The 13,893-nt window shown below is 38.4% G+C and overlaps 1 protein-coding gene across 3 annotated transcripts in view; it reads left to right on the forward strand.

Annotated features, from left to right (window-relative positions):
• cdc42bpaa (CDC42 binding protein kinase alpha (DMPK-like) a) overlaps positions 1–13,893 on the forward strand; it is a 59,350-nt gene that overhangs the window by 22,146 nt on the left and 23,311 nt on the right. For all 3 annotated transcript variants that reach the window (XM_066669002.1, XM_066668987.1, XM_066668994.1), the window contains exons 6-16: positions 7,748–7,841; positions 9,212–9,412; positions 9,649–9,897; positions 9,999–10,078; positions 10,644–10,804; positions 10,988–11,110; positions 11,262–11,395; positions 11,611–11,853; positions 11,945–12,055; positions 13,284–13,531; positions 13,710–13,815. In XM_066669002.1, coding sequence (XP_066525099.1) covers positions 7,748–7,841; positions 9,212–9,412; positions 9,649–9,897; positions 9,999–10,078; positions 10,644–10,804; positions 10,988–11,110; positions 11,262–11,395; positions 11,611–11,853; positions 11,945–12,055; positions 13,284–13,531; positions 13,710–13,815 — 1,750 coding nt within the window. The remainder of the gene's footprint in view (positions 1–7,747; positions 7,842–9,211; positions 9,413–9,648; positions 9,898–9,998; positions 10,079–10,643; positions 10,805–10,987; positions 11,111–11,261; positions 11,396–11,610; positions 11,854–11,944; positions 12,056–13,283; positions 13,532–13,709; positions 13,816–13,893) is intronic.

A 13,893-nucleotide genomic window follows, 5' to 3' on the forward strand; every position in this document is an offset into this window, starting at 1 on the left:
AATGTTGGGACCTCCCTCAGGAATGAGCTGTCCTGCAGCCCCAGCGTCTGTGGGAAAAACTGAGCAGCCAAGCCTTGCATAGTATTGACCTGCAGAGTGCACAACCCCATAACCCCAACACTGACTCACCATCGGTCACATGAAGCCACAGCAACAGCACATTCCTCGGTTCCGTATTAAAAGGAAACAGATGAGACACCAATGAAGATGGAACATGTAGTCAAACTCTAATCTTTATTTAGCTTCCTGCTTTTAACTCAGGCTAAAGACCTAACGGGTTAACCATAGTTGATTAACTGCATTAGGGATTAATGACCTATGTCAGGAAGTAGTTATGTGACTTTAAGTACTTAAGTTGTTATGGCTTCAGTACAGCTGTTCAAATGTCTCATTTCTGTTCAGGTGCAAATGCTTTCAGTTTGAAATAATTAATGTTGAGGAAACTCACACTTGCTCACACTTCTGCCCATTGAAAGGTCATTAGAGGCACTTGGTACAGAAAGGCTTGCTATGGTATTAACACACTGCTAAAACAATGGACTTTGTTTTTTCACAAAATAAAAAAGCCACTATTCAGTTGCAAAAGCAAATACATAGGGACATTATGACAACTATAAGAATTAAGATACTTTTAAATATGTTTATATTATGATATGCATAAATACGTTTTAAAGTGGGCAGTATGTTTTTCTAGTGAATTTTCTTAATTATCATCCTTTGGGAGCTAGATTAAAATGTGAGCTTCTTTACAAAGCCCCCCAGTACGGCTTAAATAAGGCTTTTTATTTAAACGTAATAGTGTAACTTCACAATAATAGATAACATCAATAAGATCAGTTGTGGGTATGGTGCCTTGCTGGTCACCTCAGCTGTGGATTAAGGGAGGAGGACTATGCTGTTCCTTCACTCCAACCACTCCCAATTTTTCTGCTGGTCATGGGAATCGAACCAATGACCTTTCAGACCTAAGCCCTCTTCTCTAGCCATTAGGCCTTGGCTCCCCACAAATGAATAAAGTAAATGTTGCAAGAAGTCATACCATTTTTGACCTGTATCCTATTGCCTTTATTTCCTTATGTCACCAGAGATTTACTAAAATTTAATTGGCTATATTTCCATTCCATTCCAAAAGCAAAGGGGACAAGATATAATGAAGTCAAGATGGCAAGTAGAAGTAGATAATCTAATACAGGAGTTAAGGAATCTGGGTTGGCAGTGTTGAGAAGAGCAGAGAAAAAGAATTGATTGATGACATTGTGTCATTGCCTAAAGTCAGATTTGTAGCTTTTTGAAAGTAGTTTAGTCTTTTTGTTTGCACAAACGAAATGGGCGGCACGGTGGCGCAACAGGTAGTGTCGCAGTCACACAGCTCCAGGGGCCTGGAGGTTGTGGGTTCGATTCCCGCTCCGGGTGACTGTCTGTGAGGAGTTGGTGTGTTCTCCCCCTGTCCGCGTGGGTTTCCTCCGGGTGCTCCGGTTTCCTCCCACAGTCCAAAAACACACGTTGCAGGTGGATTGGCGACTCGAAAGTGTCCGTAGGTGTGATTGAATGTGTGTGTGTCTGTGTTGCCCTGTGAAGGACTGGCGTCCTCTCCAGGGTGTATTCCCGCCTTGCGCCCGATGATTCCAGGTAGGCTCTGGACCCCCCGCGACCCTAAATTGGATAAGCGGTTACAGATATGGATGGATGAATAGAAATTTACAACATATAGGTCTGCAAACAAACAAAGCTAAAAAGTGAACAAATAAATAAACATTCTGCAGTGAGCTCCTAGGCTGCAGTGTGTGACTTTAATCCAATGTCCTTGACCACAGTAGATCACCCATATATATATATATATATATTTATTTTTTATTAAACAGTCTTTTTAATTTCTGAGATATTTCTATGACAAGCAGCAAAAGTTAAGGAAATTGAGGGATAATCGAAACGGGATGTGGTGTCAATCATAAACCACATAAGAGGAAGTGGTAAGCATACTTGCAGGATACGAGGCTCTCTGTCCTTTGAGGGTTACTTGGTAGATACAGAGAAGTCTTTGTGTATGTGATAGCAGTTCAGGTTTGCTGACTACTTGAAGTGTTATTAGCTTGTAAGCTGTGAAGACTGAGCCCTCCTGTGGCTTAGAGCCCGCTGGGTGTGTCTTTCTGTAGTCCTTTGGAGAAGCTGCAGCCAGGGCAGATGGCCTCCACATATCTGTCCCACTGTCTTAAAAGGGATTACCCTTCTCCGAACCTATATTTATTTTTTCTTCTCGTTCACACCATCCCTCACTTTGTCTCCATCTTTTTCCGTCTCTGTTCCTTTGCTGAAGTTGACAGTCAACCGCACACACATGCAATTTATGCACTGCCTGTTATATACATATACATACCTCTTGATTCTGATTCTGGATTTTAAATTTTTTTAAAGTACTATGCAAAATTAGTGACCACTCTTCTATGATTTAATTTCCAAGCAAAACTGCCATTGACATTAATTACAATTACGTTGCCTTTCATTGCGGACGTTATCACAGACGTTATCACAATAAACTATGCTTAAGAAGAAATACAGACTTTATTGCTATCTTTTGTATAGCAGCACAGTGTTAGTAGTGAGTACTTTTAAACTTGTATTTAAAAATAGTTCATTTGGAAGCAGTTAAAATAAATAAATAACTAAATAAACCAAGGCATAGATACATATTCAGAATGTTATATAGCTAGCTTCCTGGACCACTGGCTTGGCACTGACTGTGGCTACAGTTAACAGACTGTTGTTCAGTGAGGGAAGAAGAGAACATGATTTAAGTTATGTTATTATATTATATTATATTATATTATATTATTATTAAAGTAATTAAATATTACTAAACCTGTGCAATAACTGATTTATGCAAGATTTCAGTATTCTTTCAAAATTGCGCGTTAACATGTAATTTAACACGTAAGCAACTTTTAAAGAAAGGCACTTGCTCAACATATTTGATTAATTATTTCAAATTTCATTTGAAATAATTAATCTATTAATCTTTTTAGGCATTTATTATTGAGCCATTATGTAGTGTTTACCTTATTTCAGGCCAGGCAAGAGATCATTGGAAATTTAGCATATTGAGCATAAAATATACAGTTTAAAATATCGCAAGTTGTGCGCTTATCATGGAAACATGCTGTCAAATTGATAATTTTGTCTGTCTTTGCTGCCACAATATTCAGTTATATAAGCATCAGCCTAGTGCAGCGTTGAATAGTGCCCTATTGGTTCTTGTATCAGCAAGCTCACTTGTTGTGATATGGAGTGGTTTGAGACCTGTGTATGAGTTCTTTTCACTGGAATATAAACAGTGTATAGTTACCCTTGTCTACCCATACCCTTGTGATTTGATGAGTTCACTTTCTGAAGATTCAGTTTTCCTTACCCATACTTAGGCTGGAATTCCACTGTGCCATATTGCTTCTTGCACAATAATAGATTTTTGTATCACACCATAAATATAAATAACAGTTTATTTGTTAGAATCTTGTGCTTTTGTACATATTCTTCTCTTTTGGCTCCATTTTGTATAGATTTTCTTGTCTATATTTAATTTTGTTTTTGTATAAGTAGTTATGTTATACTTGTATGTTTATACTCAGTTAAATAAGCAGATGCTGATTCTCAGATTCATTATATAGCTCATAGGAAATATTTTCCTCTCTTTTTTTTATTCAGGAGAAAAATAGCTGATTATCGCAACAAGATTATAGCGGAGGCAGAACACAGCTATTTTTTCTGTTCTGTAACGGACATTACAAATTGAGGCAGTGAAGGGGAATGCTGGGTCATGCTGGAGGGCAAAAGTGTTTAGCTGTTGCTGATTTAAAGGCAAAAATTACAGGGTTTATAAAAACACACTGCACTGCTTTCTCCATGGGAAAGTAGCTCTGAAACATCCAGTCTTCTTCGCTCTCTTTCTCTTTTTCTTGCTCATACTGGAACATGTTGTAAATTTGTAGAATATTCTCTTTCTCATTCTCTCTTTCTCTCTCTCTCTCTCTCTCTCTCTCTCTCTCTCTCTTTCTCTCTCTCTCTCTCTCTCTCTCTCTCTCTCTCTCTCTCTCTCTCTCTCACACACACACACATAGAGACTGGGTAAGGGCAAGAGTGAAGTGTCTTTGTGCAGTCTGTAAACACTGCTTCTAGGCTTTGGAGCTGATAAGCACTGAGAGTCACCTCCCAGGCATGCCACAAGCCAGGAATCACACGCGCCTTAATTGGAAATCTCCAGAATTACCCTGTTTTTGGCCTCTCTCTGTCTGTCTGTTTGCCTTGTTTTCTTCGGTTTCATTCAATGTTTGGCTCTCTTACGATTCCTTCTATGTTTCTTCTCTTGTCTCTTCTGTTTCACACACCAGCTCTCACTCTACCTTGCATCCCTGCTTGTGTTTTAGTTTTTAAATTTCTTTTTCCATTTTGTAAGATCATGATATTTCTTAATACTTTTCTGTAGGCGTTCTTCCTATTTTCACACATCTCCATTAAAAAGCATCTCAATTGTGTTCCTTCTGCAAGCATGCCCATGTTTACATGCTCTAGCACGCCTCTGACGCATCCTGATTCTTAGTCTGGTATCCGCTGCCAAATTTGGGAAAGCCTGGCTGCTGTGTTGTGCAGCTGGCTTTGCCAAGGCCAGGAAAAGCCTTCTCCTTTATTTATGTTTTACTCTCAAGCAGTATGTTGTTAGAGACTATGTGGATTCAAAGATGTGTCCTGCCTTCTAGGGCTTATATACAATGGTCAGGTTTCCAGTTACTTTTTTTTTTTTTACAAAACATTATTGATAAATGCTCTGACAAAGGCTGAGATCAACACTGCCTTGTCCTCCTGGCCACAACATTTTAAATTCTGACCACATTTATTGTTTGTTTTGTTATTTTATTTTACATGTTTTATTTTAAATAGGCACATGTGCATCCATACCATCTTAATAAATATCTTAATTTCACTTTTTTTTGGTACTGGAGAATTGCTTGTTGTACAGTAAACCTACATTAAATGTTCTTTTCATAATTCTTGCCACTGACAGAAACAACAATTCTTGACAAGACTCACTGGCTTGTTTACCCAAGTGAGTATTGGCAGTTTTTGTCTTAACCTACTGCTACAGAAACATATTTACTGCCTAGTGAGTAACAAGTAGGACTTAATCAAGTTATTGGAACTAATATTGCAAAGATTATAACATGAAGGTTTGAGGGTGTGTTTAATTTTATATTGTGTTTGTCCCTTGTATGTGCCATGTATGAGAGAGAAAGTGAGACAGATGTATGCCTTAATGGCTAACCCTTGATTGAGCAGATCAAAATCTGTCTCCAGGGTTTTCCTGGGGAGTCACAATTTTAGTTGCCGAAATTTGGGTTGACTCAGCATGTGTCTGGTCAGGGTATGCAGGAGGAAGGAAAGTTATTTTTAACACAGTAGTTCTGCTTCATTCAGGCTCATTGATCCTTGACCACACACAGACATACATACAGCCCCCACCCCCATAGCTAATCTGCCACCTGCCCACCTGTGACACTTGATCCTAACCAACTCTTCACCAGCTGCTTCACTCTGCAGGTTGTTTTCTCGTTGACACAGATACTCTCTGTCAACACACTAATCTTTAGGTTCCTTTCCATATCGTCTTCATATTACTAATTGTAGGGTCAATCACACAAATGAGTGCTGTTAATGTCTAGGCACCAACCCATGCCTAAACCTCTCTTTTCTGTGTTGAGAATGCATTTGACCACTGTATATGATGTATATTGATTTATATGTGAAAATGACTCTTGTTGGTTGTGAATTAAATGCTGGATAGGGGTATGGGTGCAGGGTATAATTGCAAAAACTATTTTTTATTTAGTAACATTATTTATTTAATTTTTTAATTGTCAAAATTAGTGATTAGAGATTCAAGATGGTGGAGGTGCTACTCGTGCTGATGAGGGTTGTGATATTATTCTTAATTGCCCAGTTCCAGAGTCTCACAGCCTCCCATGACTGTGTTGTTATGTGTTTGGTTAAGAGGTGCCATCTACTGGGCTGTTGGGTTGGAGTGGTGTCTGAGCCAGTATAAGCAGACTCCAATGTAGTCAAGAATGTGAAGGTGAAAGTCACACACACAGTTGTAGATCAGAGTTTCTCCAGGTGTATAACTACTCTTTGTTTATTACATTCATTAGTTTACATTATTAAATGTATTTGTTTATTACATTTTATATTGATATAATTAAAGTCTGAATAAATTTAATATAGCTTTAAGCACAATGCATTTTGAAAAACAGATATTTAAACAGGTTATTATTTTAGTTTATGTTTGTTCATTGGTAAATTGTCCTTTTTATTTCTGTTGCATTATGCTCATTTAGAAATGGTATCTCTTGTATTTTTCTCTTGTACAACATGTTCAGGACACTCAATTGCCAGCATAAAATTAAAATCATTCATTCATTCATTATCTGTAAGCGCTTATCCAATTCAGGGTCGCGGTGGGTCCAGAGCCTACCTAGAATCATTGGGCACAAGGCGGGAATACACCCTGGAGGGGGCGCCAGTCCTTCACAGGGCAACACAGACACACACACACTCACACCTACGGACACTTTTGAGTCGCCAATCCTCCTGCAACGTGTGTTTTTGGACTGTGTGTTTTGGGAGGAAACCGGAGCACCCGGAGGAAACCCACGTGGACAACACACCAACTCCTCACAGACAATCACCCGGAGCGGGAATCGAACCCTCAACCTCCAGGTCCCTGGAGCTGTGTGACTGCAACACTACCTGCTGCACCACCGTGCCGCCCTAAAATTAAAATCACAATATTTATATATTATTATTTATATAAATATAAAGTCAATCCAATTTTTTGCCAATTTACAAAAATAGAATTATTAGTATCTTTTCAGAAAAGCTTAATGACAATATAATAGGGTATATTGTCATTAGCTATGATGGTGCAATTGTGAGCTGCCTGTTTGAGAGCTGTTGCCCTTGCTAGAGTGAGGGTCGAAAGCTTTTTTTTAGCTAAAACTTACATAGAGATATAAGACTCTGTTTGTGTGAGCATTTATCTAAATTCTAATTTCTGCATAAGCAGTAAAATTGGCATTGAGTTGAGAAATCTGGAAGGACAGATTGGAAGCATATGATAATTTTCTTTGCGATGTGTATGGTTCTTATTCTCTGGTTTGCGTGTGAACACTGCTTTGTATCCTCCTAAGCCAAGCACTTCACAGTAGTCGAAGCTTTTCATAAACACTAAGGCAAAGCAGAGAGAGAGGAGGAGGAACAAATAAACAGTGTGTTTAATGAGGTGGAGATGTGGACCAATATAAACTGCTGCTTGCCTTCTTGACTTTCTCTACAACTGTGTGAACCTAGTCAACCACAGGCAAGAAAAGGTTCTGAAAAATGTCTGGACTGTTTAGAAGACACATAGCAGTGATATGTTTGTTCCCAATTTTATATACATTGCAAGTCAAAACTTTGTTGCTGTTTTAATGCAACAAATATTACCAAAGTGTTAAAAAATAAATAACCCAATTTATTAGTGTGTGCCTTTGTACAGCTTGTTTCTTTAATACAGCTGAACAAATTATATATATAAATATATAATTAAGAGAAATATATCCTTATTTGTCTTTGTTAAACTGACGTAGGCTGTACTTTGTGTGTATATAAACTGATGAATCTATATAAATTGAAGTGAATTTCTCAGTGGTCTCCCTTTCTCTTGTAGAGACATCAAGCCAGACAACATTCTGTTGGATGTAAACGGACACATTCGCTTGGCAGATTTTGGCTCCTGCCTTAAACTCATGGAGGATGGAACGGTATGAATTAATCACTCTTAACACTTTCATCAAAATATTTTTAGAAATAAGGTAAGTAAAAATGGAGACATTAATGCATATATTGATTAATTATAAATACTTTTTGGTTTTCCTTTAGTTTAGTGTGCCAATTTATTTAAATTCTTCATACATCCAATGATTTACACAAAGCAGTCAAAACCCAATGTACAAAGTCTGAAATCATATTTCTCAGAATATCAGTAATATCAGTATTAGCAAATTTGAAAGTAATTTTATTGCCTTTTAATGATTAACTGGTGGGTGGATCAGTGATCCCAGTATAGTTCCACAAGTTGCAAAGGCAGTTTGTTCCCTTTCATGTAAAATCCTTATGCATTTACAATGCAGGACATTGAGGAGTGTGTCTAATGACCCATAACTGAGATTTGCTCATATTTTTTTGGCATGACACAGAGAGTTCGGCAGGATATCCCCCTTTCCTCTGACAAGACAAGTGTGAGTGTGTGCGTTTCCGCATGCCCACACGTGCAAGCTTAAAGCTGTTCACGTTTGTTTTTATGCGAGTGTGTGTGTGTGTAGAAGGCCTATGACACTGAAGAGATGGCTAATTTAGTGCCTTACTTCCACAAATTCTTTCAGCTGCACACATTAGCACAAAGGCTTCACTCCAGCTGGCTTCTGCCTGCTCAGCCTTTTGACATTCTGACAGGGAGCTGTAGATTCCATGTCCACCACCAGGGCTTTCTCTTTCTCCACTACCTCTCCTCTCTTTTCAGCTCACAGGCCTGGCTGCTGTTTTAAGAATTTATGTTGTAGAATGACATACACAGTACTGTGTAACACGTTTTTCTCCTGAGGCCAGACATGGTGACAGACAGCGTGAACACATGAACCACTGTGCTTCATTCCAATTGCATTTCATAGTGACCACCTTTCTGTGAAATCAGAGAGGCATTCCTTAGCACTCGGTTTCAAAGCTCAGTCAGTCAGGGTTTCAAAGTTCATCCTTTTGTTTTCCAGTATCAACCACATCCAATATGCTCTTAGACACCAGATTTTTGGTTTCCTAGTTGTCACTGGAAGCAACAGACTGAATATTCTTATATATTTTGAAACCATTAATACCTGGTATTATGTAAATGTCCCCATCCTAAGTAATGCTACCCTCATTAGGTAGGGAGGTGCTGATCTGGCTTTGTCTTTGTGCAAAATGTAATGCTTCAGTAGACTTTGAACCTGAACATCATTAAGAACATCAAAACATTGTGAAGGAATTATAGAGTATGTGGTTCCCTAAGGTGTTTCACCATATCTGAGGCTCCTTGCCAAGCACAGGTGTCTTTCTTTATGGCACCTAGATGCTGATAATGTGTTGGTTTCTCTCTTAGGTGCAGTCCTCTGTGGCAGTTGGCACTCCAGATTACATCTCTCCCGAAATCTTGCAGGCAATGGAAGATGGTAAGGGCAAGTATGGCCCTGAATGTGACTGGTGGTCTCTAGGTGTCTGCATGTATGAAATGCTATATGGAGAAACACCTTTCTATGCTGAATCCCTAGTGGAAACTTATGGCAAGATAATGAACCACAAGGTAAGAAGTTATGGTTATTGTGGTTAAAAATATTGAAAAACAAATATTGATATTGCTAATTATGGTCAAAGTTGGGAAAATCCAATACTTTGACAAATATGTGGGGCTGTTTCAGTTTATTATATTTATTTATTTACTTATTTATTTTATATGTAATGGCCTTTTGAACTGCTTTTGATTCCCTGCTAGAAGTAACCATTACATAAACGTGGCATTATATTCTTGCTTTCTTTTAGGAGCGATTCCAGTTTCCAGCCCATATTACAGAGGTTTCTGACAATGCCAAGGACCTTATCCGTAGACTCATCTGCAGCAGGGAGCACCGGTTGGGCCAAAACGGTATACAGGACTTCAAGCAGCACCCCTTTTTTTCAGGAATTGACTGGGACAACATCCGAAAATGTGATGCGCCATATATCCCTGAAGTCAGTAGCCCTTCAGATACCTCTAACTTTGATGTGGAAGATGACTGCCTCAAAAACTCGGTGGGATTTATTTATTTTTTTGTCAGTGTTTTTTTTTTTAGGTTTTCAAAAACAAAGATTGCAGTATGGGTGCTAATTATAGCATTTTTTGTTATGTACAGGAGACAATGCCTCCTCCTTCAATGTCAGCATTCTCTGGACATCATCTTCCATTTATAGGCTTTACCTTCACCAGCCAGTGGTAAGATCTCCTCTAGTCTCTCTTTGCCAGACTCTGTTTGTTGTTCTGTTTATTCAGCTTGCTGTGGCCTTTGTCTCTTCTGACAATATTGCAAACTTTGCAGTTAACATTTTTTGTTACTTTCAGTAAAATTTTCCACATTGTAGGATAGTTGAACAGAATCAAACAGCAACAGCAACATATAACACAACAAGTAGTGAAAAGTAAAGGTTATCCTCTTTGCTGTGACATGGTTCATCAGCTTGGATTGGTTTCAGTGGAACACTGATGCCACTAGAACTGCAGCATAAAGCTTTTGTATGTCTTAGTGTTGAGTCTAGTTATCCAAAGCAGAGTGTAAAAAAGTGCACAACTGATTTTGCTCTCTTTATTGGTGACACTCACCCAGCTATTTATACATAAAACTAGCAAAATTGTCTTGATACATTTATTTATTTTATTTTTTTTACAACTGCATGACTTATATAGGTTTCTGCATTTGTGATTCATGCCAAGATTTAAACACGTATCCATAAGTCTAAATTAAAGGAACAATTGAACTGTGAGCTGATACCTGTTCCTCCAGCTCTTTGTCTGACCGTGGATGTCTGCGCGAGTCTGCAGCCCCTGTACATATGGACGTGTGTGTGCAGCGTAGTTTGGAGGAAAGCCTAGCCACAGAGGCGTATGAGAGAAGAATCCGTCGTCTAGAGCAAGAGAAAGTGGAGCTCAGCCGCAAACTGCAGGGTCTGTCCACTAGTTACACAACAAAGCAAATTGGCTCACACGCATAGCTGTTTGCAGCCGAGCTCTTAACTCCATGTATTATAAATTTGACTTAGTTGCTTAGTTAAGTACTTTTTTTAAGGTTAGATTTCATTTGTTCCTTTAAGGCATTATTTTCTCTCTCATGTTTGTGCTTTTCCTCAGAGTCTACAAAGACTGTGCAAACTCTGCAGTACTCCAGTGGAGATGGCCCTGTTTCTGCTAACAGGGAATTGGAGATCCGAAGGCTGAAAGAGGAGATTGAGATGTTGAGGAAACAGATTGCAGGTACATGAAACCCATATGTCAAAGCCATATGCCATATTGTTTGTCACATTTATGACTTGTATAGTGGAGCAGCAGAGAAGTATTAAAGTAATATCTAAAACTGTTTCTCTTTCTGCTGTTTTTGGCTATCTCTCATTGATATTCTCCCTAGACTCTGGCCATTTAGAGCAACAGTTGGAGCAGGCCAGTGCAGCCTGCAGGGATCTAGAGGAGTCCACCAAACTCATTTGTTCTCTAGAAAAACAGTTAAAGAACATGAAGCAGGAGAAAGAGGAAATGCAAAAGGTACAGCTTTATGATTTAGAGAGTGCCAAAGGAAGGAATTATGTGGCACTTACTTAAACTTGTAATCTTGACATATATAAGTACAATTTTCATGTTATCTTCACTATTGTGTCCCAACCAAACAAGATGTATGAAATGTTTGTTACTTAGTAAATAATAAAAAATGATGACTAGTTGTATGAGCTGCTGATTTCTGTGTATTGTGCTGTGTGCAGGAGATGTTGGAATTTACAGACAGACTGAAGGCTCAGGCAAAAGAGCTAAAGGAGGCTGACAGCCAGAGGAGACTTGCCATGCAGGAATTCTCAGAGATGAGTGAGAAGGTGACAGAGCTGCTCTCTCACAAACAACGCCTTTCTCGCCAGCTACGGGATAAAGAAGAGGAGACGGAGGCTGTTAACCATAAGCTAGAGGGCCTGCGGCTAGATGTGCGGAAAGCAGAAAGGGCAAGAAAAGAGGTGGAAAATCAGAAGAATTATGCCTATGATTTTAAAATTATTACACTACTGTTTATCAGAGATATTATATGTCTGTGTGTGTGTGCATTAGATGGAAACCCAGTCAGAAGAACGGGCTGCTGAAGCCCAGAAAGAGAAGAAGCTGAAGGAGCGTAGTGAACAGTACTGCAGACAGTTGGAAGAGGAACTGGAAAGGTTGAAGGTATAAACCACATTTCCAGAAAAAAGAGTGGATGCTGGGCAGAATATAAATAAAAACTAAAATGCAATGATACATAATTCATTTAAATGCTATATTTAAATGAAAATAGTACAAAGACAACATTTTTAAGTGTTAAAACTGAGAAAGTTTATTTTGAAACATGTTTTCCCCTTTATGAATTTGATGCCAGCAACACATTACAAAAATAGTTGGGATGAGGACATGTTTACCAATTTGTTGAATCACCTTTTCTGTTATAGTGTTTTTTAAAGCACCAATAGTTTTTCAATTGGTGAAAAGTCTAGACTAGTTTTGCACACAGAGTCTTTTACTGAGGAGCCATGCTGGTGTAATCCATGCAGAAAGTGGATTGGACTGAAATAAGCAAAGCCTTCCCCAGAAAAAGTTGTTGTCTGGAGTATGTTGCTCGAAAACCTGTAAACATTGATCAGCTTTAACAGTGTCTACACCCCATGCCATTTTGAATACTGGCTTCAGACTTCTGTGCTTATAAAATCATGGATGGTCCGTTTTCTCTTAGCTTTGGGGGACATAGCATCCAACATTTCCAAAAATGATTTGTCAGACCACAGAACACTCTTTTGCCCTCATCCATCTTAAATGAGCTTAGGCCCAGAGAGGGCAAAAGTGTTTCTGGATCCTTTTATATATGGATGATTCTTTGCATAGTTTTAACTTGCATATATGCGGCAATGAAATATTTTCAATGACAATTGTTTTTAGAAGTTTTGGGAAATATTTTTGAGCTGTGAGTGAGCCGAACATCATAGCCTGCCAGTATTGGTTTTGGGCCTTGGCCTTTGTATTTAGAAATTTCTTTGGATTCTCTAAAACTCTTAATATCATTATGCATTCCAGATGGATAAATCCACTTAACTTCTTTGGAACACATGTTCAAATGACAAATGAGCATAAATCTTTAGAAAAAGCTATAATATTTCTCATTTTCAACATTTCTAATATGGTCTTTGTATTGTTTTCAAGTAAATACAGACAATTTATTTTGTTAAATAGATAATTACACTTTTTCAAGAATATAATGTATAAATGTATACTAAATTTAAGTATATACTATGAACTGACCTGTGTAGATTTGTATTGAGTTCATTATATTGTTGATGCAACATATGTGGAAACAGCAATACAACAGTGTCACTTAAGTGAGTACTGAGTATCTAATTTCTGCATTGTGGTACTGTGTGCTTAGCAAAAGCAGGCTGGTCGTTTTCCAGCTGCCGGGGCCCCTGAACAGCATCAGGAGCTGAGTAAACTGCGTACAGACCTGGAGAAGAAAACAGTGTTTTATGAGGAGGAGCTTTCTCGTCGTGACCTTGCGCACACCAATGAGCTGAAGAATGTGAAAAAGGAACTCCGTGATACAGAGGCCCAGCAGGTCTCACTTAAGAAAGAGATCATGATGCTTAAAGACAAGCTGGAGAAAACACGCAGAGAAAGGTATGACACCTATAAACTCAAAAACACTTCATGTGAGATTTTGTTTTTGTTTTATGTTTTACATGTTTGCCTGGTACAAATCATTTAAAAAATCTCTGTTGTAGTAATAAATATGGGCCCAGTGTGAGGTTTTTATTTTTGTCTGGATTCCTTAAAATAATTTTTTTTCATGCTGCAGCCAGACTGAGCGAGAGGAGTTTGAGATTGACTATAAGCAGAAATATGAGAGGGAGAGAGTCCTGCTGACTGAGGAGAATAAAAAACTCTCCAGTGAATTGGACAGTGTAAGTTTTCTCCTATGTAAATCCCTGTGTTTTTTTTTTCTCATGTTTCTTTCTCTCTAACACACATTGTACTACTTT

Source organism: Hoplias malabaricus, chromosome 1 (genome assembly GCF_029633855.1).
Source record: "Hoplias malabaricus isolate fHopMal1 chromosome 1, fHopMal1.hap1, whole genome shotgun sequence".
NCBI lineage: Eukaryota > Metazoa > Chordata > Actinopteri > Characiformes > Erythrinidae > Hoplias > Hoplias malabaricus.